The 24,777-nt window shown below is 36.2% G+C and overlaps 2 protein-coding genes and 1 pseudogene across 2 annotated transcripts; 2 read left to right on the top strand and 1 right to left on the bottom strand.

Annotated features, from left to right (window-relative positions):
- The first annotated feature begins 2,818 nt into the window (after positions 1-2,818).
- LOC143549037 (4-coumarate--CoA ligase-like 9) lies at positions 2,819-10,205 on the top strand. The gene is made up of 8 exons (XM_077040054.1): positions 2,819-3,840; positions 5,108-5,297; positions 5,388-5,412; positions 5,617-5,864; positions 5,930-5,982; positions 6,501-6,568; positions 6,796-6,898; positions 10,034-10,205. The coding sequence occupies exons 1-8, from the start codon at positions 2,824-2,826 to the stop codon at positions 10,157-10,159; spliced, it is 1,830 nt and encodes a 609-aa protein (XP_076896169.1). The 5' UTR covers positions 2,819-2,823; the 3' UTR covers positions 10,160-10,205.
- Positions 10,206-13,400: 3,195 nt separating this feature from the next.
- Positions 13,401-18,532, top strand: LOC143549133 (4-coumarate--CoA ligase-like 9). Its single transcript, XM_077040118.1, has 6 exons — positions 13,401-14,416; positions 16,603-16,792; positions 17,215-17,360; positions 17,481-17,548; positions 18,134-18,236; positions 18,399-18,532. Exons 1-6 carry the CDS (start codon positions 13,409-13,411, stop codon positions 18,522-18,524), a joined length of 1,641 nt encoding a protein of 546 aa, XP_076896233.1. The 5' UTR covers positions 13,401-13,408; the 3' UTR covers positions 18,525-18,532.
- Positions 18,533-20,647: 2,115 nt separating this feature from the next.
- Positions 20,648-21,646, bottom strand: LOC143549101 (2-hydroxyisoflavanone dehydratase pseudogene; annotated as a pseudogene).
- Positions 21,647-24,777: the final 3,131 nt, after the last annotated feature.

Below are 24,777 nucleotides of genomic sequence, written 5' to 3'. Positions count from 1 at the left end.
ATAGGACTTGTACCTAGCTTGCTTAGAAGCACAAGAACCTGAAAACTTGATTAAAAGGTCGGAAACGAGCCAAACCCGCTAAGGTAATGCCGAAACACTCGCTTATGGGCTATTTAGGTTAAGGTTGTGATGTGCATATTGTTAGGACTTGAAATTTTTCAGGGACATCAGGGACCATGTCAATGAGTCCCTGTTCAAATTTGGTAAATTTTCGACCATCCGAGAATATTTGGCGAATTTATTACCGAATTGGGACGTTTATTTGGGAAAAATAGCTAAAACACTTCAAAAATTCTGGGAACTCATATTTGATGTATTTTGATCACATATGAATTTTGGGATGATTTGGAGAAGTTTAAATTTATTTTGTTTATTTGCGTTCGTGTGAATTTTTACAGCCGAATTTGGGCCGAAAAGAATATCGCACGAGCTTTTTACATTCTGTAATTGATACAGGTTGTTTTAGGGCATGATTTGAGTATTCAGGAATTTTTGGTGAATTTTTGGAAATTGTTTGGGGTAAACGGATGATTTTCAGACGAAATATAGCTGATAAAATGGATTTTTATAAATTAATAAATTAGTAAATAAATTCCAGAAATATTTTTATAAAAATCTACATATTTTAATTGATAAGTGGTTAAATTTTCATAATTTAATGATTAACGGTTAATTAATTATGCTAATCTGAATATTAAACAAATTCAGTTTTTATAACAACCGGCAAGTTCGCGACTAGTGAACCTGCGGAAAAATCAAAACACTAAGAGTGATCAAAAATCATATGTTTTGACTAATTAAGTGAAAATGAACTTTTCTATGAGAAACCTGGACAATCCGGGTTGATTGTGCGCGTTTCTTCTTAAATCAAACTGAATAAACGGAAACGGACCCCGTGGCTAATCCGGGACCCCAGTATGTGATCCTTCTTTATAACTTAATCATTTTATTAACCAATACATTTACCCAAGCTTATTTTTCCATAACTGCTTTCTGAACGCGTAAACGAGCAACTTGGCCCAGCTAGGAAAACGGGAGTCTGAGCCAAGTTCAGTTTTAAATATTAGACATTGAACAACATCACAACCTAAGCCTATTGCCACTTTCTGGGCGTTCCAGCTACACCCAGATTAGTTATACAGCCCAGTTTAGTATTGAAATTATAATAATATTAAAATATTAATATTATTATAATATTGATTATAGGAACTACTGATAGCAGACCGATCAAACCACGAGCTGATACAGTACTGAATATCTACTAAACAGTGAGTTTCATGACCCCACTTTTAAACTGTTTTACGAACTTTTGGGGTGAAAAGCATGTTTGATTACATATACATACCTGAAACATGTACTGATGTGAATTATCTAAGTGCTAACACACGAAAGTCCCCACGATCACAGTGATTAACTTCGAGCCGGTGGCTTGTGAATAGTACTATTGGTTTGACAAACCCAAACGGAATCGGCCTGGTTGCCGTGTCACATAGCGCCGTTTGCACATGACCATATTTATACAAACAGGCTATGTAGTGTTAGACATAGCTACCGGGGCATGTTGTGGGCGGAAAGGGGCCACAGTGGTTGATTGAGCGTGGGAAATGGATGCATGCAGCACATACAGTCAAGGCTTCACTGTAGCTTAGCATAATTACATCATTTACATACATACATACTTATTTCATGATTACAAGTGTTGACTTGTGAATACTCATTACTGATTTCTTGAAACTCGTGAAACTCACCAACTCTAGTAGTTGACCCGTTTTAAACTGCTTTTCAGGTGTACCTAAATCGGAATGATTGAGTGATCTGTTACTTACCTGAAGTGTGTGGTTGATGCTAGGTGAATAGAAGCAAGAGCGTTATTAGTAAGAACGTTTAGTTAACGAACTAGTTTTGTTTGTACCACCTAGACTGTAAAACAATGATAAACGAAAAAATGTAATATAATGTAAATTAGTTTGTAATGTTTCTTTATAAACAATGTGTTGATACCAGAGGTGTCTGTTACATTCCCGTTTTACGCTTCCGCATTGTGCTAGTCGGGGTGTGACAGTGTTTCACAAATCGAATTTCGAATATCCGAATTAATTAAACCGAAAGATACGAATTTTGATATTTTGAACATGGATCCGAATTCGAATTACATTCGGTTGATTCAATTTGAATTCGAAATTCATGACATTCGAAATTCGATTCAAATTTCGAGATGGATTCGAATACTAAAGTATTAAACATCCCTAAGAGCATTCCCATCCTATTTCTCAAATTTATGTGATGAGAGTTTGTAAATTATATGGTGGGGTTTTAAGTGGTTGTGAGTGTAGATTATAGGGTGAAGAGAGAAAATGTAGTGATTTTTTGTAAATTTGGAGAAAATGTAGTGATTTTTTTATAAATTATAGGGTGGAAAGAGAAAATTGTAATGATAGAAGTATAAAAAAAGGTATTATTTAATTAAATAGAAGAGATAAATATAATGTTTTTTTTAGTGTAATTATAGAGATTGGGATATCTCGGGAATGCGCTAAATTTATTGCTTTCTTTGTCTTTTTGTTTTGCTATCAATGGAATTGTTTTATTGTTTGCTTTCAACTTTTTTCAGCAACTTTATGATATTATTATCTTTTAATCTTGGTTTGCTATTAATATAACAGCCGTCCAAAACAAGAAAACCACCTAAAAGCCAACTATTAGTTTCCTTCCCCAATATTAAATTAAAAGATTCTCTGTTATATATATATATAAAAAAACACTCTAGTGGACTTGTTCTACTGGTTTTTAGTTTTTACATATCTGGAGATTGCACCATCATCCATGGCAGATGCAAGCTCTGTAGATCCAAGTAATGGATTCTGTACAAACACCAAAATCTTTCACAGCCTCCGGTCACCGGCGCCTCTTCCGCCTCCGTCACAGCCACTCTCCATCACCGAATATACACTCTCCCTCCTCCAATCTAACCATGCATTCTCATATTCTATTGATTTCCTCATCGACTCTGCCACCGGCCACCGTCTCCCCTACACCAAATTCATCCGTCAAGTCCACTCTCTATCCGCGTCCCTCATTGCAAAACTTCCTCCATGTGTCAATAACCAAGTCGCACTAATCCTATCTCCAACCTCCATCCACATTCCTGTAATATATTTCTCTCTGTTATCCTTAGGCGTAACCATCTCACCTGTTAATCCTGTTTCAACAAAATCGGAGCTAGCAGACTTAATCCGTCTTAGTAATCCAGTCATCGTGTTTGCTACTTCCTCAGTAGCTGATAAACTGCCATCCTCACTACCTTTAGGAACAATAATAATCGACTCTCCGGAGTTTCTCTCCATGTTACAAGATTCAAAACCTAATTTCACTCATGTAAATGTCAATCAGTCCAGCACTGCGGGTATTTTATACTCCTCCGGCACTACCGGCCGAATCAAAGGTGTGGAGTTAACTCACAGGAACTTCATCGCTATAATATCCGCTTCATTTCATAACAAATTCATGAAAGACGAGAACGCCCCTCAAACTGTTTCGTTGTTTCCGATACCTTTATTTCACGTTTTTGGAATGTTTATGCTGATCAGGGCAGCATCACTTGGCCAGACGCTGGTTCTCATGGAGAGATTTGATTTCAATAACATGTTGAAAGCGGTGGAGAGATATAAGGTTACGTACATGCCGGTCTCACCCCCGCTCGTGGTGGCGATGGCAAAATCGGACCTCGTTCCCAAGTACGACCTGAGCTCGCTGTTAATGGTCGGGTGTGGCGGCGCTCCGCTAGGAAAAGAGATGGCCAAGAGCTTCAAGGCCAGGTTTCCACACGTGGATATTGTCCAGGTATGTACTGTTTAGGTATTACTACTTATCAATCAATGTCCTAAAAAAATATTTATTTTCTATTTTCTGTCACACTTGTGTTTAAATTTTCTTAATTTGACCAAATTAAGAAAACCATAAACCAATTACTATGTGCTTACACCTTGATAGTTGACACAACACTATCCTTTTAATTCTATAAACTAGGGAATAAGCTTTTTCATATATCTATGTTACAATTCCATGTATTATACAGGTTAAATAAATGTAATGTTATATAACATAATAAAAAGTCATGTCTTTATAAGCCCGTGTACTGCAATGGTTGAAAAAATTGTATATTGCATAGATGAATACAATATAATGTAATCTGTTCGCATTTCTAGTCAAGATATGTCTTTAAAGAATGAACTTTGACGTGACAGTTATTAGAATCTTTTTTAGAAATGGTACTAATTTCAAACATTTGATCAAAAGAGGTGTTGGTATTATTTTTAATCACAAAAGGGGGTTTTGAGGTTAGTATTGGCTAAGAGAGTAATAAGAGAATGAAAAGCTTTATGTCATAGTTAGAGTTAATTGCCATTGATAGTGGCGAATAAGAGTAAATTGCCATTGCTAGGGTCGAATAATAAGAGTTAATTGTCATTGCTAGTAGCGAATAAGAGTTAATTGTCATTGCTAGTGGCGAATAAGAGTTAAATTGACATTGTTAGTGACGATAAGAGTTAAATTGTAATTGCTACTGGCGAATAAGTAGCTTACAATTCTGATCTCTCCTACATCCCTATTGTTCCCTTATTCGCCAATACTAACCCCGAAAACCCCTCTTGTTATTGAAAACAATATCCAACACCCCTTGTGATCAATTGTTTGAAATAAGCACCACTTTTAAAAAAAATTCCAGTTATTAATTTTGTTAAGTTAATTATATATAAAATATAATGTAATCTGATAGCATTTCTAGTCAAAATATCACACCTTGTGAATGGGATGCGTAATATCTAAAGCTTCAAATTTTGAGTTTGCATTGACATTCAAGACACATTTTAATGTTGTTAATAGCCTATTTCCCAAATGAGTTAAACAAAAAACTAAAAATTAATGAAATTGTTGTGTTCTTTTGGAAGGTCTGTTACCACAAGAGTGGTTAAACTTTTGTGTTCATCCATAACTGTTCATTGAGTAATACTCAAGATCTTTAGATTATTATGTCAAATAATTTTCAGAGATCACTTGTTTAAATTGCGGTGAATGACTATCTTTTATTTTTTTAAATAACTTACAGGGGTTCGGTATGACAGAGACTGCAGGAGGGGTTACAGGAATGAAGAGTCTGGACGAGTGTGAACACTATGGGTCTGCGGGCCGTTTATCGTGTAACGTGGAGGCTAAAATAGTTGATCCTGAAACTGGTGAGGCTTTATCTCTTATGCAACAAGGAGAACTATGGCTAAGAGGGCCCACAGTCATGAAAGGTAATGCATCTTCTGCTTATTTATAGTTTTCAAGGGGAGTGTTTGGATTTGCTTATTGAAACTGTTTACTGTTAATGTAAGCAATTTCAGATAAGCAACTTCAAACCGTGTACTGGTAATAGCTTATTTCACTTAAGCATACGCCATTACATAAATATCTATCATATATGTGTTAAGACTGTTAGTCCAATAGTCCTGCTCTTTTTGTGTAGAAAAAATATGCTTTTTTCCCATTGTAATGATTTTTAATGGCCAAATCATTTTAAACCTGGAAGAAACTTGCTATCACCGAAAACATGAAGCAACTTACTGCCGCTAGCACCGAAAATACAGACCGCATCATTTCTAGCCAACAACAACTTGCTATCGATCACAAATCCCACCTGGATGTGATCGTGAAACAACTCACTGCTCAAGATGAGCAAACCAATCTCCTCATCGCCACCCTCCAACAAACCAATCCCAAATCACCCGACCCTAGCAGTTCAACACCGCCACCGCCACATCCTCCACCACCTGGTCACCAACCGCCGCTGCCACCACCACCACCACCCCCGCCACCGCCCGGTAACAACCAACCCCGTCCTCCAAAAATTCTGCTACCTACCTTTGATGGGATTTGTGATCGATAGCAAGTTGTTGTTGGCTAGAAATGATGCGGTCTGTATTTTCGGTGCTAGCGGCAGTAAGTTGCTTCATGTTTTCGGTTAAGGCGGTGAGGAGTTCATTGGTGGTAGGCAGTTCACGACGAGGAGGCATGGTTGGAGGAAGAGGACGAGAATGAAAGCACCAATTGATAGTAACCGGATTCGAGATCGGCGGTCTCCAAAATAAGCAAGTAAATAACAAGAATGTAAATTAAAGTAAGACAAGTAATTTGGAACAATTTTCTCTTTTTCTTGATTAGTAAATGGAAATGTTTTTTTTATAGGCTACAATGCAAATGAAATGAAATACACCCACTACTCCACTACTTTACCCAAGTTACCTAAGTTAAAGAGAACGTGCAATTTGGAAAACAACTAACAAAGATATGCATGCATGAGAATAGGAAACATGGTTGAAATGTGGGAGCGATGTTGGTTAAGTTGGGTCATGGAGGATGGATCGTATCAATACTTATTGTTTCAAAGTATCTATGAGGTTACAATCGTCATTTCCTCAAGTGGCTTTTAATTTTTCACCTGATGATCACAATGACAGGTTCCACCAGCTGAATTAGAGCGCTACCTTCAATCGATCCCAGAAGTTGTGGATGCTGCTGTGATTCCGTAAGTTAGTATGGGTCTGACCGGGTCAAGTTGGCTTGCAGAAACCTTATAAATATGAACATAAATCCTGGGACTTTACTTTAGCATTATAAGTTTACAACCCCTTTACTTGTAGAACTTAATGATAAAGTCCTAGGATTATATTTTTCTAAAAAAGGTCCTTGTATTTACATTATTAGTTCAACTTTTTAAAAAAATAATGAAAAGAAAATCCTTGTTTTTATCAGATATCCGGATGAAGAAGCTGGACAGATTCCCATGGCGTATGTGGTGAGAAAACCTGGAAGCAAAATCAGCGAGACCCAAATCATGGAGATAATTGCAAAACAGGCATGCATCTATACATGGTCTTATTTAATTGCTTGCTTGATAATTTTGCAACTTTTGGAAGTATAAAAAAACAGTGATTATTTCACAATTAAGCACTCAAAGCTAGGATGTTCACGAGCCGAGCAAGGGCTTCCTTGTTGCTTGGCTCGTTTACAAATTGAACAGAGAGAAAATCGCACTTTTGGAGTGGTATTGAGCGAGTTTCTGAGCATTTCTTTTTTTTTTTCCCTTAAATTTTTTTTTAAAAGAAACAAGTTTAAAATTGGATATAATGTATACAAAACAATTAATAATTAAAAAATAATTATTTATGTAATTATATATGCACAAGTATATAATTTTGTTTTTATAGTTATTTTGAATATTGAAATATTAAATATAAATATAATTATCTTTTACTTATTATTATTTAAAGTACTTAAAAACATTTAATAATTGAAAAGAGATCAATGCGGTTTTCTTTCATATGGTTTGTTCAGATTTGCTATTTTAGTCCAAAAGTTTAAAATTTGCTCTTTTAGTCCCTAAAGTTTCATTTACATTGCAATTTTTGTCCAGAGGTTTCATTTTCATTACGATTTCCATCACTGTAGTTTGTTAAAATATGCTATTCCAGCCCAAAATATGTTAACAAAAACGACGAAAATTGCAATAAAAATGAAACCTTAGCGACGAAAACAGCAAATTTTAAACTTTTGGACTGAAATGACAAATTGGAACAAACCACAGGGACGAATACCCGTAGTTCACTCAATTGAAAAATATTAAAGTGTCAAAATCGTCCTTGAGGTTTGGTCAATAATGCGATTTTCGTCAAAAAAGTTTATGCTTTGCATTTCAACAATCGAGGTTTCCCACTTCTTGCCAATTACATCCAAAACGTTAACTCCGTTAATAAACTTTTTGGACAAAAATCGCATTATTGACCAAACCTCAAGGACGATTTTGGCACTTTACTCAAAAATTATGATTAATATTCAATATTCAAATTCAAGATAATTATAAAAGAAAATATATATTTGTGCATATATAATTATATGGTTTTAAATAAATTAAAATATTCAAGCTAAAATGAGAGGACCTTTTCTCGTTGCTTGGCTCGTTTGCAAACCAAACCGAGCAGAGCGGCTCTCTTAAAATCGAGTGAAAAACAAGCGAGCAATTTCCAAGCAAGTTTGAGCAGCGAGCGGTTTGGACATATCTTTTAGGAAAATGGAAATTGTGAGTTAAAACACCCGAGGATTTTGAAACCCACATTTAAAATTCAAAGTTTTGTGTGAATTTGTAATTCCATCACTCAAAACTTAATAAAAAAAATAAAATGTGATTATATAAATATGCAATAAATATAATGGGTTTTAATGGGTTAGATTGAGTTGTGGTGAGTCATACAAGATCATAAAAGTTTAAAATAGATCTTACATAGAGTTGTGCAAAACGGGTTTTTTCAAGCACTAAAATCAGGTAGGAACCAATTCCGGATATTGTCGAGTCTTTGATTTGGCTGGTCGGGTTGCACCCGGGTTTTGACCAGTAGAGGTGGAACCAGTTCTAGCGGATCCAGTTCCGGGTACAATTTTTTTAAGGAACCGAAACATGTTTCATACCCATAGGTCGGGTCTGGAACCGATTTTTAGCCCACCTCTAATCTTACATGTGTATTAATGGGATATATTGGGCCTTGATTACGGACGTGGTTCGGGTTTTTTATCGGGTTTCTGGGTTTTATGTTATAGGATTTTACAATTTACAGGCCCAAATAAGATTCTGGTAAATAGGTTTTAGGCTATTTGGTTTTGGGTTTATTCGGGTCGGGTTCATCAGTATTCGAGTTTATAGGTACAGGTTGAAATGCATTCATAATTTAACTTAGCTAGCATGATATTCATTATACAATAAGCACAAAAAGTCATATATCAAAACCCCAATATGATCATTCGTTTGCAATCAACGCATTTATTAAGTAACCGATGTCAAATAGAACAAGCACAAGATTAAAGCATATAACCAGTTATATAAACTAAAAAAAGGTCAAATCATCATGTTCACGACATAGAAACAAAGCATATAAGAGGAAAACTAGACTTTTCTATTTATTATGTTTCTATACGTATAATTAACATTTTTATATGAATTCGGGTTACCCGATTAAACTTTTTTTTAACCCAATTATCATTCCGAATACTACATATGGGTCATTCAAGGTCGGCATTCGGGTTTATGGTAAAAACGACACTCTAGCCTTAATAACTATTCATGACCCTTAATGACCATGGCTAACTTTGTAACGTCATATTGAACCTTTATGTTATATCGAATCGTAGCGAGTCATATTAAGCTATAGTAGGTAATAATAGACCATAGATAAAAGAGCCAATATAAATAGTTTTGTAATATTGAAGAGCCAACTTGAATCTTTATTGTTATGATAACACTTAAAAAGATTTTGTTACAGATATTTCAATTTTTTAACTTAATTATTTTCCAATTATGCTAGGTGTATTGCTATGGATTTAGCTATCGATTTTAATAAAAAAACTAAGATTATTAAATAATTTATTTTATCTATTTTCTACATATTTCACTATCGAATGCATTAATTATTTACTTGTTACGTTTCAATGGTTTTTTTTTCTAGATTTTTGCTACAGTTTTTGCTATAAATTTTGTTAAATTATTTTTTAGATTATTATTTTCTGAATTTGCCACGAATTTTGCTATAAATTTTATTAACTTACTTTTTAATTAACTATTTTTAATTAACTATTTTTAAACTTTGCTACGGATTTTGCTACCGGTTTTATTTAATTGTTTATAAAAATTTTATTTTTTCGAGTTTGCTACAGATTTTGCTACGAATTTTTTTAAAGTTGTTAGCAAGTATATATTTTCTCGGTTTTGCTACCGATTTCGCTACAATTTTCGTTTGCGACGGAATATCCGTAGCTAAAGCGTAGCAAAATGTATTCGTAGCTAAATCGTAGCAAAATTTGCTACCGATTATGTCTGAGCAAAAAATCCGTAGCAAATACCTGTTTTTGTAGTAGCCTAGACCTACTCAAAGCAATCGTAAGTTTTCAGTTATTAACACCATACAAGAAGATTAGAAAAGTTGGTGTGGATTAATGTTTGCAGGTATCACCATACAAGAAGATTAGAAAAGTTGCATTTATAAACGCAATTCCGAAGACCCCGGCAGGAAAGATATTGAGAAGGGAGCTGGTTAAGCATGCTTTATCTGGTGCTTCATCTAAACTATGATTAGTTGTAGTTATGTTAATGTAACTAGGCTAAAAACAAAGTGATATGAGAACTAAATGGAGAGATCTCTATTATTTCATGGATCAAGTATCAAATACAATGAAATCCAAGAAAAGTGAATAATGAGGCTAAAACGTCTATATTGCGAATTTATAAATTTGTCACAGTGAACTTTTGTTTAAGAGTATACATATTGTATGAAAAGTGAATAATGAGGCTAATGCTAAAGATTGTCTTATACAGTTATACGGTGAGAAATGAGTCCATTTATTGCGCACATTGCTATTATAAACCGTTGCAACAAGGAAACGAGAATAGGCGAATAGCAATTAGGAGTGTAAATGAATTGAGCCGAGCTTAAGCTTGAAAAACTACTCTTAAGTCGAGCTTGAACATTAAAATTGAAGCTTGAAGCAAGCCAAGTTTAGGTTCTCATAACTCAAACGAACTAGACTCAAGTTTATTCGAGCTTTTAAAAGTTATAAATGAGAAGTTCTAAACTAAGTTTTTCATTTAAATAATTGTGCATTTTGCACACGTGGACATGTATTTGCATGATAATTTTCTCTGTGTATACGATTTAGGGGCGAGCTCGATATCAGCACTGAAAATCGTCAAAAGTGCATACCAATACTTGTGGGCAAGAATCGGCAAAGTACCAGTACCTAATACTATTTGCTCGTCCCTCTAAGCTATTGGCCGGCACGAAGTTTCCAGTTGTAGTGCGCAAATCAAATTTCTAGATCACTACTTAAAGTTGCATACACACTAATTATATTTACATACATATTGGGTTTGATGATCCCAATTGAATTTCTATATATAGGATATAAGATTCTTTACTTCACCCATTTAAAACTACAACTTTAAAACTAATCGTATATTATTATATTTTTCTGGAAAACTACAAGATGCTAATCACTTTATATATATGATTGTTTATTGGATTACATCGAAACAGAAGGCAGGCGGACAACAAGCTGCGCCGCTACTCCTTTTTGAATCGCAAAACCCAATCTTTTAAAACTAATATTGGGTTTGATTATCCCAATTGAGTTTCTGTATATAGGATAAATATTGCCGAAACACCATTTTGGTATGTTTAGGCAAAAGTTGCTTAAAACAAGATTTTTACTTTAACCTTTTAGCCTCATATATTGACTTGACTTGTTTCAATAGTACTTTTGGTTCATTTTCATCAATAATTGATGGTTAAAACTCTCTTTTGATTAAAACTCTGCTGTAGGTCAATTTGGTTAGACTTACCAAGTGCCATGTTTTCAAAACTGGACCGGTCGACTGCGAACTAACCATGAAACCGATATGGTTAAGCGCCCGTTAAATCTTTCTGTCACCACCTTCTTTTGATTATTTTATTACAAGGTATAACAATGTTTTAATAACTTTTTATTGTTTAATTATTTTATGTAATTTTACATTGAAAAACCTAATGTAGTACTTGGTAATATATCACTATCTCATTTCCATATTAATGTTAACATTAATTCTCTCTCCGTTCTATCTATCATCCATTTTTAACTATGATTTGTTTTTTCGAAAAAAGTTTTATTCCCTCATTGACACACATATTGGCGTACAGTCGTCCACACCCAAATTCGTTTTGTTTGTCATAAAGCATGTGTGAGAAAAGTTGATTATATGAAGAGAAAATTCTCAAAATAGCTCTTTTTAAATATAGAAGTTTCAAAATAGCATTTTTTTCTTCAAAATCTTTTATAATTTGGATTGTCAGGACGTATTGGGAATAAATAAAAATAAAGACGAGATTTTGAAAGAAAGCCAGATAAAAGACGAGATTTTGGGAAAATAATGTCGGTAAAGTCCAAATTATTTGTAATCTTGGAACAAAAGTTCAAATTTTTCAAAAACTTTTTTACTCAAAATAACCGTCTTGAGAGATTTTTATGTTTCCTACCTTTCCCGTCCATATTTTCAAATTATTTGGAAAATATATTTTTTACAATTATACCCCTTAACCACCACCACCACCTTGAACCACCACCATCACCGACGTCGTCGGTTGCCGGAGCTCCGGAAGATGAGATAGCATTCGCTAGCCAGAGATCATTCGTAGTCGCTGCCGGTACCGTCACCGGAACAGAGTTAGACGACTCGCTGGCGAATTTAGCCTGCGACGGAAAGTTCGTCTTCACCTTATCGCCGCGGAACTGTCTAGCGGCAGCGTCGTACGCACGCGCCGCCTCGACGGCGGTGTCGAATGTGCCTAACCAGACACGGCTCTTCTTAACTGGATCTCAAACCTCAGCGGTGGTGGCATCAGGTTTCCGATGAGGAAGCATGGTGTGTGAGAATGAATGGGTGGATATAGGGGTTTATACAGTGGGTGAAGAGTTGTAAAAAAATGATACGCGCGGGAGAAATAGCGCCGTCGGTGATGGTGGTGGTTCAGTGAAGATGAGAAAGGAAGACCGGAAGACGGTGGCCAGAGCTCCAGCAACCGACGGCGTCGGTGATGGTGGTGATTCAAGGTGGTGGTGGTTAAGGGGTATAATTGTAAAAAAATATATTTTTCTAAAAATTTGAAAATATGGATAGGAAAGGTAGGAAACATAAAAAAATAGTCTCTTAAGACGGTTTTTTTGAGTAAAAAAGTTTTTGAAAAATTTGAACTTTTTCTTCAATATTACAAATAATTTGGACTTTACCGACATTATTTCCCCAAACCTCGTCTTTTACCTTACTTTTTTTCAAAATCTCGTCTTTATTTTTATCAATTCCCAATGCGTCTTGACAGTTTAAATTATAAAAAATTTTAAGGAAAAAAAAACTATTTTGAAACTTCTCGACTATTTTAGGAATTTTCCCTTATATGAAACGTATTTAACACTGTTCAAAAAACATGTAACATATAATTCAGGTGAACAATATTATCAACATTAAAGATGGTCTTATCCTATGAAATACGTAGACCGCTCGGACACGGGGTTTGGTTCATGTCATTTCAATTTCAATAAGTAGTAAAAACTTAAAACTAAGTTTTTCTTTATTGCACACGTGACACGTGCTATGTTGATGTCACATACTCACATAAAAAATTTCCAATATTATATTTCCACCTCCTTAAAATAAAATATTGACCGACTAAAAGTTTCCAATTGAATTGAACAAATCATTAAATCAAATCTCCCATATTAAAACTCGTGTATCCATTGGTTATCACATATCAGTATCACAAAACAAAAACCAGTAACAACAACGTCAATATCAATGGCGGACGTAGATCCCCGTAACGGATTCTGTTCAACAACCAAAACCTTCCACAGCCTCCGGAAACCGGCGTCTCTCCCGCCACCGTCACAACCACTCTCCATCACCGAGTACACACTCTCCCTCCTCCAATCCAACGGTGCATTCTCATATTCTACTGATTTCCTCATCGACTCAACCGCCGGCCACCGTCTCTCGTACGGCGAATTCATCCGCCAAGTCCACTCTCTATCCGCATCACTCTTTGCAAAACTTCCTCCACGTGGCAAAAACCAAGTCGCATTAATCCTATCGCCAACCTCCATCCACATTCCGGTAATATATTTCTCGCTTTTACACCTCGGTGTCACCATCTCACCTGTTAATCCGGTTTCCACTAAATCCGAGCTGACGGACTTAATCCGTCTTTGCAATCCCGTCATCGCGTTTGCCACTTCATCAGTAGCGGATAAACTGCCATCCTCACCACCTCTAACAACAATAATAATCGACTCTCCGGAGTTTCACTCCATGTTACAAAATTCAAACCCTAATTTCACTCATGTAAATGTCAATCAGTCCAGCACTGCAGGCATCCTATACTCCTCCGGCACTACTGGCCGAATCAAAGGAGTAGAATTAACTCACCGCAATTTCATAGCCATGACAGCCATTTCACAGCACACCAGATTCGTAAATGACGAAACTACCCCTCACCCTGTGGCGCTGTTTCCGCTGCCTTTGTTTCATGTGTTTGGGTTTTTTATGCTGATTAGGGCGGCGTCGCTTGGGGACACGCTGGTGCTCATGGAGAGGTTTGATTTTGGTAATATGTTGAGAGCGGTGGAGAGGTATAAGGTTACGTTTATGCCGGTATCACCTCCGCTCGTGCTGGCGATGGCGAAGTCTGACCTTGTTCCGAAATACGATCTGAGTTCGCTTTTGATTATCGGGTGTGGTGGTGCTCCGCTCGGGAAAGAAGTGGCTAGTAGCTTCACGGCGAGATTTCCTAATGTCGAGATTGTACAGGTATATAACATTATGACCTCACGATTTATGAATGTAATTTTTTAAAATTCATAGTTTTATTATTTAAAAGAGACCAGCGACGCAGTTTGTTACGGTTTGCCTTATTTAAAATGGACTAACGAGATAGTTAGTTATCGTTTGTCTTCGATAACAATATTTTCAGGGATATGACCTTCATACACTACCTCAATATTGATTGTACGTGCCTAATCGGCCCATATAGGACTATACGGACCATACAGACCATGCATGACTGACAAGTGTACGCAGAGGAGACCAAATAAATGTTTTTTCAGCTTATACGACCTGTATAGCCTTATACGAGATAGGTCTTCGACATCTCATGTCCCATACTGCTCGTATAGTAAAAAGTGGAATATGAAAATTAGGTGCTGTTTGTTTTTGCAGACATAAACTGTCTGCAAGCTGATTTCATCTGTTTTCATGTCTGCAACTGAAGATGTGGTCTGAAGATCTGCAAGCTGAAAATATAAGACTGTTTGTTTTTATAAGCTGATACTGTCTGCATAACTGTCAAACTTATCTCACAAGATAGAAGTCATTTATTCAAGTTACATAGAAAATATAATAATAAAATTGTGGCGGCGGACGGTGGGTAGTGGCGATGGATGGTGGTGGTGGACAGTGGGTGGTGGTAATGGACGGTTTTGGTGGGTGGTGGACGGTGGTAGTTGACGGTGATGGCGTCCGACAGTGGGTGGTGGTGGTGATGAACGGTTGTGGTGGGTGGTGGACGGTGGTGATTGGTGGTGGCTGTGATGGATGGTGGTGGTGGTGGTGGTGGCGGACGATGGGTAGTGGTGGTGGATGCTGGTAGTGGCGGCGGACGGTGGGTAGTGGCGGTGGATGGTGGTGGACGGTGGCAGTGGGGGACGGTGGTGGTGGCGTACGGTGGCTGGTGGTGGCGGACGGTGGTGGGAGGAGTGGATGAGAGGGTGGCTTCAAAGGGATAAGAGTATGATTTTTTTGCGAAGATGTTTTAAGCAAGATTTCTTTGCTTTTCTTTTAAGATGAAAGAAGATAACTTAAGATCTGTTTTAAGAAAAAAAACAAACAGTCTTCAAGGGTAATGTCCGCGCGCGTGCAGACATTAGCTCCCTTGAAGATGTTTGAAGAAAAAACAAACACCCCCTTAATGATGGTTTATGAAGATCCTGTAGGTATTTTAAATGAAAATTTTGAAAGAGAAATAAAGACTACTCTTTTTAATGAAATTTTTAAAAATAATCGTATTAATATTATCCACCCACGCCCTTTGTAGCGCGTTTGGGTTAGAGCTCTTGTGGCTTGTCAATCAGTGCCCTTTTTTGTATTAAAAGATATCTTTATCTATTATGGTATTTGTGTGGCCTGTGTGTGGCTTACTTAGATAATATCGCCAGAAAAGCCTGAGATGATTAAGTACAACTATAGTATCCTTTTTAGCTAAAAACTGAATAAAAGTAATTGGCTTTTAGGCACTCTTGTTTGACTAACAAGACAATTATTTTTAATAACCATTGTGCGTTGGGAGGGATTTCATAGGTTAACAAAGAGCTTGGCCCAACAATCAAAAGCATAGTATAGGGGCGTACCCACCCGAGTGGTACAATGGTTGGCCCTATTTGTGAAATTATAGGGTCGGCCATATTTGTGAAAAAAAATTAGTGCTATATATGCATTAAAATCTCGACCGGGCTCTATGAAATTTTGACAATAACCCTTGTAGAATTTGTTATATCAAGAAATACTTGCTTAAGAATGTCGAACGAGATAATATTATGGTTAAATTTCAAAAAATGAAAACAGTAGATAAATTACTCTAGGTATATTGTATTTTAATTATGTATTTTAAATGACATCTCACATATTTTTTTGGTTATATGATATTTTGTTTGATTGCTTGTTTTTTATATGGCCCAACCCAACCACAATGGCAGCACTAGACCCAAAAACAAATTGATATACCGATTTGACCCGACCCGGATGCCCAAACCAAAATGAAAAAAATATATATGCCGATAGTCAACTAATTACCTGTCCAAAAACTTCCCAACCCCTGTAAGGAAATTTCAGGGTCCGTCACTACAGACGCACATGACCTTAGTTTTGATTATACATATTTTATGAGTGCATTTGCTTCTTGCATTGGTGATGATCTGATCACTTGTTTTAATAATTTGAAGGGGTATGGCCTGACAGAGACTGGGGGAGGAGTTACGGGAATGAACGACCCGGATGAGTGTAAGCACCATGGATCCGCAGGCCGTTTATCGCCCAATGTAGAGGCTAAAATTGTTGATCCCGAAACTGGTAAAGCTTTATCTCCTATGCAACAAGGTGAACTATGGCTAAGAGGGCCCATGATCATGAAAGGTGATACATGTTCTACTTGTATTTGTTTATTTTCCTTTAGAAATTAGCAACTTCAAACCGCTTATTTAACTCACGAATAAATGAATAAGCAACCCGAAACATGCCCTTAAAAGTTAATCTGCATGGTTTTTCTTAATAATAGTTCTTGTGGAAATGTCAAAAAGCTCTAGTAGATTTCACTCATTTTTATAACTGGTGTGTAACTGTGTATCAGTCTTGACCTTTGTGTAGAAGTAATCTGCCTTTTTCTATGCAACAATGTTACGGACCCGCAACTCTAGAGAAAGTCAATTTTGATCAACAAAAATGAAAATGATGTTGATGTTGATATTGATGGATAGTGTTATTATGCAACTGTTTGATGGTTTAAAAATAGATATTTTTTTTTCTTTTTGTATTTGATCGTTACGTTTGAGTAATAGGTTATGTTAGAGATAATGAAGCAACTGCTGCAACTGTGGACTCTGAGGGGTGGTTAAAGACTGGTGACCTTTGTTATTTTGATTATGATGGTTTCCTTTTCGTTGTTGACCGATTAAAAGAATTAATCAAATATAAGGCTTATCAGGTAATGTTCTTGCTTCAAGGAATTAATCAAATACATGTTGTTTCAAAGCAAAGTTGCATCTGTCATTTCTTCAAGTAACTTCTAAATTTCCATCTAATGATCACAATGAAAACACTGTAGGTCCCACCAGCTGAATTAGAGCGCTACCTTCAATCAATCCTGGAAGTTGAAGATGCTGCTGTGATTCCGTAAGTTAGTGCGCGCCGGGCCAGGCTGGATCGCGTCAGGCTGGCCTGCAAAAACCTTATTAGATTTAGGGGTGCACCAAAAAAAAGAAAAAAAAAAACGATCCGTAACCGGGAAAAAAAGACAAAGCGAAACAAAAAAAAGGGCTTGGTTTTATGTTTTTGTAGGTTTTGCATTTAATTAGAACCGAAAAAACCAAACCGCGTTTATAGATTTTCAATTTTTATTTTAACTAATAATTAGTATGAATTTAATAAATATGTAAATTATGTTAGCCCAAATGCATAATATAATCAATTTATTGCTCAATAACAACATGATTTAGGCCCAAATTTATTATTTTGGGCCAAATTTTGTTCAGCCCAAAATTTTCAAGTTTACATGGCGAAACCAAACCCGAAACCGAAAGGAACCCAAACCAAAAAACCTAAACTGAGCGATTATCAACATTCTGAAACTTAAGTTTCGGATTTAGCCCAAAACCAACCAAATTGAACCCTGCACAGCCCTAAACCTTGTGGACTTTTTTTCATTATTAGTTTCTCCAACTTTTCAAAAGATAATGAAAATATCCTTTTTTTTATCAGATATCCTGATGAAGAAGCTGGGCAGATTCCCATGGCATATGTGGTGCGAAAACCCGGAAGCAAAATCAGTGGGACCCAAATCATGGAGATAATTGCAAAACAGGTATATATACTTGCAGTTGCATCTATACATGATCTTATTTGTTACTTGATATAAATTTAGTAACTTTTATTATTTCCACAACTAAGCAGTGAAAGTAATCATAAGTTTTAAATAATGTCTGGAAAGGTTTTTAAGTGTGTGTGGATTAATGTCTGCTTACAGGTATCACCATACAAGAAGATTAAAAAAGTTGCATTTATAAACGCAATTCCGAAGAACCCGGCTGGAAAGATATTGAGAAGGGAGTTGGTTAAGCATGCGTTGTCTGGTGCTTCATCTAAACTATGATGCACCAAAATTTTTGAATGATTGTTTTTAAGCTTTCCTTAGACTAAACTTTCAATATTCAATAACTTGGTTGCTTAGCGTGTCTAGTGACAGGCGATTATGCAAGTCTAAATTTATAAAAAGTTGATTACTTTTTACTATAATGAATATAACTATACGAAATTACGAATAATCAAGTGTGACCTCATCAGTAGAACTACAAGAAATCATCAAGTGTAAAACTAGAGCCATAAAAGGCATGAATCGAACCAGGCTTTCGTTAAGCTTGTTCGTTCGTTAAGCTTTTATATGACAAATAAAGGTTTGACAACTTCATAAGTGCATACCTGAGTGAAAATTTGTGGTCCGTATGTGTTCGTTAAGGCAATGGTAAGTATCCCCTACATAGTTGATATGGCACTCTAATATTATTAATTTACTAGTTTTTAACCCGACATCTTGCGCCTGGTAGGTCGGATATGTTTATGTACTCATTGCGTTGCGGCGATGTATTAATGTTGGTTTGGTTGGTATGGGTTAAGTTCGTTATGATATTCACATTGAATTAAAAAAATATGTCAACGCAAGAGAAAACCCGAGTGCTATTGGTCCCGCGCGTTGATAAAATCTGACTGCTCGTCCCTGGTGTTCCGGCGATGAGTCGGTAAAATCCAAGCGTTTTCGGTGCTTGTTGTTGCATCGATTATTAGTCAGTCAACACGAATTCCTTGAGTTTCGGTTACGTTCATTACGGAACCATATAAACAACGCTGGTAAAACCAAGCGTTAAAACCCAAAAAACAAATTCGTAGAATTAACATATAAAATAGAAAGGTAACATGTCGGCTAAAAACCCGGGCGCTCGTAAAGCGTGTCGACGCAAGTTAATCAGTTTGGGTTACGTTCGTTACGATACCATAACTAAAATAGAAAGGTTGATAAAACTCAGGCGTTGGTAAAACCCGATCACTCTCAGCCCTATGCGTAACAAAGGTCAGTCGGTAAAACCCTAGTGTTATAGTTCCGTGCATTGAGAGGTAAGTTGACGCAATTTAATCGGTTTTGTTCACGTTCGATACGATACCAAAAAAAAAAAATTGTCCGCCATGTGGCTTAATGCGTGCCGTTGCGGCACCAAAACTCTTAAATATACTTGGGGCGCGTTCGCTTCACGGACTTTTTTAAAGGATTTGGAATAGGAATTGGAATTGGAATGGAATGGAATGTTTGAGAATCCTTATCATGTGTTTGGTTGGTTAATATGTATTGGAATTAGAATCTTCTTCATTCTCACGTTTTTGTTTTTTAAGAACAAGGGCAAAGGCGGAAACGTTTTAGTTTTTTTACTTTTTTTCTGTTTTTTATTTATATTTTGAGTTATGATTTTTTTATTAATTTTTTTGAAGGGGTTTTTATTGTTAATAAAACAATCCTTTATTTTTCATACAATCCTTATCAAATAGGTGGTATTTTAAAATCCCATGAAATGTGAGATTTGATAGGATTTAGTTTCCATTCCCATTCTTTCATTTAATGAAATAAACATATCAATTCATGGGATTTAAAATTCCATTCCTTGGAATTCCTTCCAAATCCTTGAAACGAACAGAACCTTTAGCATTAATCTACCTGTATTATTAAAGCAACACAATCCTTCCGCATGCCATTCAACTAGACCCTCCGCATAGACTGCCATGTGTACAAGATTCCATTTTTACAATTTTCACTTTAGAATGATAAAATAAAAAATATGTTGTTGGTGGGAATCAAACTCATTACCTTGCTTTTTAAATGTTCGTGGTTTACCAACTAAACTAAAATGAATTGAAGGTAACATTCTCTTTTTCTTAATTGTTAAAGATTTACAACCTTTCATTTTTATTTTCTAATACAAATACAAATTATTCTTACTAATCTATGTATTTTAGAAAAGTATTTATATCTTAGGAATTTATAAGTATGTTATTATACATATTATACAGTTTAACTTTTTGTTGTATTTTTTTAACCATCCGTGTATCACACGGGCTATATCCTAGTATTAATTATGAGTATACATATAATATAGCAAACAACAAGCTAGAGATGAAATTAAACTACAAGGAAGATATGGTTGATATTCATGGTATGCTTTACTTATTTCTTCATATTTTTTGGTTGTGCTTTATAAAAGAAATTAAAGTTTGAATTAAAGCCTTGGCCTTTTCAGTTGATGGATCAATTAAATGAAAGCAATGATCCACGCCTTCATTCTCCATAAGCTCAATCTCACCTGTCCATTTACTCTTTTTCAATGTCTCATAATGCTGAACCCCTCTTGGTTTCAACGGGTCGTTTTCCGCAACCACGGTTAACACCCTGGAGCAACAAAGTTTCTCAAGGTTCGGGTCCGAAACAGGGTTGAGCTTCGGGTCATCATCCGAACCAGAACTGCCCGGGTACAAGTACTGAGTAAATTTCTTGGGTACTTTCTGAGAGAAGTACGGGTGCAGTATCATTAACCCCCGAACACCCAACCTGATACGATTAACCCCAGCTTGAACCGCGAGGTAATGAACCAAGTTCGTCCCAGCGCTCTCTCCCACCAAGAAAACCCGCATCCGTGTCAACATAATCGTTGATCCATGGGTCGGGTCCAGAGGCGATCCACTGGAACGCAGCCCAGCAGTCGTGGTAGGCTGCAGGGAGAGGGTGTTCGGGTGCAAGTCTGTAGCCTATCGCAATGGCCACAGCTGAGGTTTGGGAGACGAGCTGCGTGAGGAAGCTTTGTGTGGCGACGTTTAGTGGTGATCCGGTGCAAAATGCGCCGCCTTGCACGTAGACAATGAGCGGAAGCTTTTGTTTTTGTAAAGAGTTGATTTTGGGGAGGAATATTCGGGATTTGATCGATGAGATGACGACGTCTTTGGATTGAATGCCGGTGAGGGGATCAGTGGATGGTGGCACGATGGGGATGGTGAGAAGGCGTTCCACACGGGCGTCGTTGTATACTCGTATAAATGGTGGGAAGTCATGCGCGATTTCGGTTGATGAAAATGAAGGAGCCATTGATGGAATATTGTGTCACAAATTATATGTTGAAGAAATTATAAGTTGAAGCAAAACATGTAGAGTCTTGGGATTAAATATAGGTGAACATGACCGGTGTTATGATTTAAGATACAGAAGACTAAGACATGGTCAAATATGTACATGTAATAAAATACATATGATGTCTTTTTACTTGAATTTCTAGTCAATAAAATTACATTTCAAGTCAATAAATTGTTTTAAATCACAACTTGATATTACAGTATAGTTTCATAGATCAAAATTTCAAAATAAGTAAGAAACATATGCATGAATCATATTTTATATTTTATATTTCCTGTGTTTTAATATTTTTGAGAGTTAATGACAGGTTTGATGACTTGATCACAGCATGTTCAATGTTGGGTTTCAGACTTTCAAACCAAAACGAAACAGCGTACACTGAAAATCCTTGGATTTTAAATTGTTTTCGGTTCTAGAAGACTCAAAAACTGATGAACTAGAATTACATTTTGTTAGATACTTTACTGTAACTAGATTGACTTGTCAACCATATAAATCATATTATACATTAAACTAGTTAGAAGGCGAGGGTTATGATGATAGGGCCGAATTGCCGAAACTTCTAACGAACAGGGGTTCAAGGGGAAATCATGTTTTTCAGTTGGAAAGCAAACCAAATTCGTGTTTGGTGTTCAGTACTTAACGAACACATACGATTGAATTTTGGCTTAAAAATCTTTTTAACCGATGAACACCTCTATTTGTTTATTAATATCACACTTTTTGGGGCCTGATTTTCAGAACTACATAGACATTACGTTTGATGTACCAAGTACTAACTAAACACTAAGAAGGTCTTTTGTATGCAATTAATTACTAAACTAAAATCAATGATCTAAAAGCATATATTCAAACAAAAGCTCTTTTAATCAAGTCGTCAAAATTCATTAGAAGCGATAAGCATAGAACCGGTTACAAATAGTTTCAAACAATACTTTTCACCGCTTGCAATCAAACAATATTGTACTAGTGTACAACTGATGATGTATTTTATATATATTCAGTATTTGTTCACCATCATTCCATCAAAAATAGTAGTCAATTAGTTTTTTTTTTTTTTTTTTTTTTTGAAAGGAGAACTTCATTACAACAAAACAAACTGCCAACACCACAAAGAACAAAATAAGGCTAACTCCTCCACAAGACCGGAGGAGCACAACCATAACCAACAAAACAATTACATTAGGGCATAATTGCACCAAGTAGACCAATCAACTAACCTTCTCTTCCATCTTGATCACTTTAGCTTCATGTAACTTTTCGTTCTTAGCTTTCAACAACCGCCAACATTTGATAATTATGATGCCTTGGACGCTCTCCTTTACCTTAACTCCCACAGGTATATGGTTATGAATTTCCATCAAATACTTCATTGAAAAGGCAAAATTTTGAGGGATCTTACACCACAAACCTCACTCTTTGCCACACCATAGTAGCGGTTACACAGCCATTGAATAAATGGTTGACCGAGAACCCTCACCACAAACAATACATCTATGATCTTCCAGCCTTATGTTCCTTTTTCTAAAATTATCCGCCGTTAAAATAATTAGTTAAAACAAACCATTAGGACAAACAAATAGATAAATTACTATCTTAAGACACAACAGGATTACTCATTAGAATTCTCAACTCTAAGTCACAAATCACTCGCAATAGTCATCCTCGTAAGGCCTTGTTTCATTAATGTGCGTAAGAAACGATATCCAGTGTGAAATAATGGAACAGGAAAGAAACAGGATTGAAATAGACAAACATCTTCAATCTTGACACCTTCATCGATCATCACACATGCATAGAAGCGTGAAATCTTGATTGAGATTTAAGAAACCTGAAATATTTAGTGGGGTGCTAAGAAGCTCTAAAACTCAAGAGAAGTACACGACTTTGTAACGGGAAATCATACATGTGTATAATGCTTACAAAAAATTTCCTAGTCATGTACTTGAGCATTGATAAGCATTTATGGGTTTAGAATGACATAACTATGTAACACGTGCTGTTCTAAATAAAACTATAACATGAAGTCTTCATAATTATTTATTTTTTACTAGATTTCTTTATTTTCATTCTTTCACTACTAAAAAAACTAGGCATTTGCGACTGTCATTTTGGTCGCGAAACCTTTGCAATTGCCCTTTTGCGACCGCTTTGCGACCGAAAATGCGGTGGGAAAACACAGGTCGCAATTGCTCTGTTGCAAACCATTTTACGACTGCTATCATATTTGCGACCACTCTACTGTGGCAAAGTTTACGACTACTGTTGCCGTCGCAAATCTTGCAACCGCTGCTGCCATCGGAAAATTTCCCACCGCTCATGTAGTCCCAAATTTTGCCTCCGCTCATGCAGTCCCTAATTTTGCCACAACTTCGCTGTCGGAATTTTTGCGACCACTCTAGCAGTCGCAAGTTTAATTTTTGCGATAACCCTATCAGTCGCAAGTTTTGCGACCACCACTGCAGTCGCAACTCCTGGACGTTTTTTAGGTCGCAATGCAGTCCACACCTTTATCTGCTTAAAAATAATTACCAAATGTTTTTATACATACAAATACTTACAAAATCATACTTGTATCAAAGATGTTCAACATTAACAAATGTTATACAGGTTCTAAAAACAAACAAAAAAGATGTTATTCTATCTATATACATTAATAAAAAACCAAAACTAAGATACTTCTAAATATCAGCCCATGACATACTTCTCTGTGTCTAGCTACAAGCAATAGCTTTGTATTTGACTCTATTCCATCAATCTTTCCTTGAGCAGAGAGGCTTCAACATATTCTACAAATAACTCACATGTATTATAGTTTCATAATACAATCATATCAAATGTGAAAACTTTGAAATAAGCATTATGAGAGATAAATTTTCTTGTGCTTAAGGTTGAGAAATTCTATAATCTATGTTTAATTCAAAGGAATATGCAGCTCATAAAACAACTAATTTTGACTTTACCTTTTAAGCTTGCATTTTTTTTGAACTAGTGATGTTGTGCAACTTTAGTGACTCCTCATGCTTTGCCTGGGAAGAGGGAAAAAAAAAAGGGGGGGGGTGGGGGGGGGGGGGGGGGGGGGCTAAACAATGTATGATCCCAACTGTCATCAAATGAATGTCTAAAAGACCCCGTCTTTGTCAGCAAGATATGCTAGTCCTCCCATCATTCCAATCACATG

Source organism: Bidens hawaiensis, unplaced genomic scaffold (genome assembly GCF_021521415.1).
Source record: "Bidens hawaiensis isolate Kalapana, Puna unplaced genomic scaffold, B.hawaiensis_p1.1 tig00000955_1, whole genome shotgun sequence".
Classification (NCBI taxonomy): domain Eukaryota; kingdom Viridiplantae; phylum Streptophyta; class Magnoliopsida; order Asterales; family Asteraceae; genus Bidens; species Bidens hawaiensis.
This window is presented reverse-complemented; position numbering and strand designations above follow the sequence as displayed.

Bases quoted from the DNA above. Each gene is read 5' to 3' on its own strand.
- LOC143549037 (XM_077040054.1), top strand. From the start codon at position 2,824: ATGGCAGATGCAAGCTCTGTAGATCCAAGTAATGGATTCTGTACAAAC. The intron at 5,983-6,500 runs GTAAGTTGCTTC...TCACAATGACAG, and splicing joins TATTTTCGGTGCTAGCGGCA to GTTCCACCAGCTGAATTAGA. The intron at 6,899-10,033 runs GCATGCATCTAT...TAATGTTTGCAG, and splicing joins TGGAGATAATTGCAAAACAG to GTATCACCATACAAGAAGAT.
- LOC143549133 (XM_077040118.1), top strand. From the start codon at position 13,409: ATGGCGGACGTAGATCCCCGTAACGGATTCTGTTCAACAACCAAAACC. The intron at 14,417-16,602 runs GTATATAACATT...AATAATTTGAAG, and splicing joins CTAATGTCGAGATTGTACAG to GGGTATGGCCTGACAGAGAC. The intron at 18,237-18,398 runs GTATATATACTT...GTCTGCTTACAG, and splicing joins TGGAGATAATTGCAAAACAG to GTATCACCATACAAGAAGAT.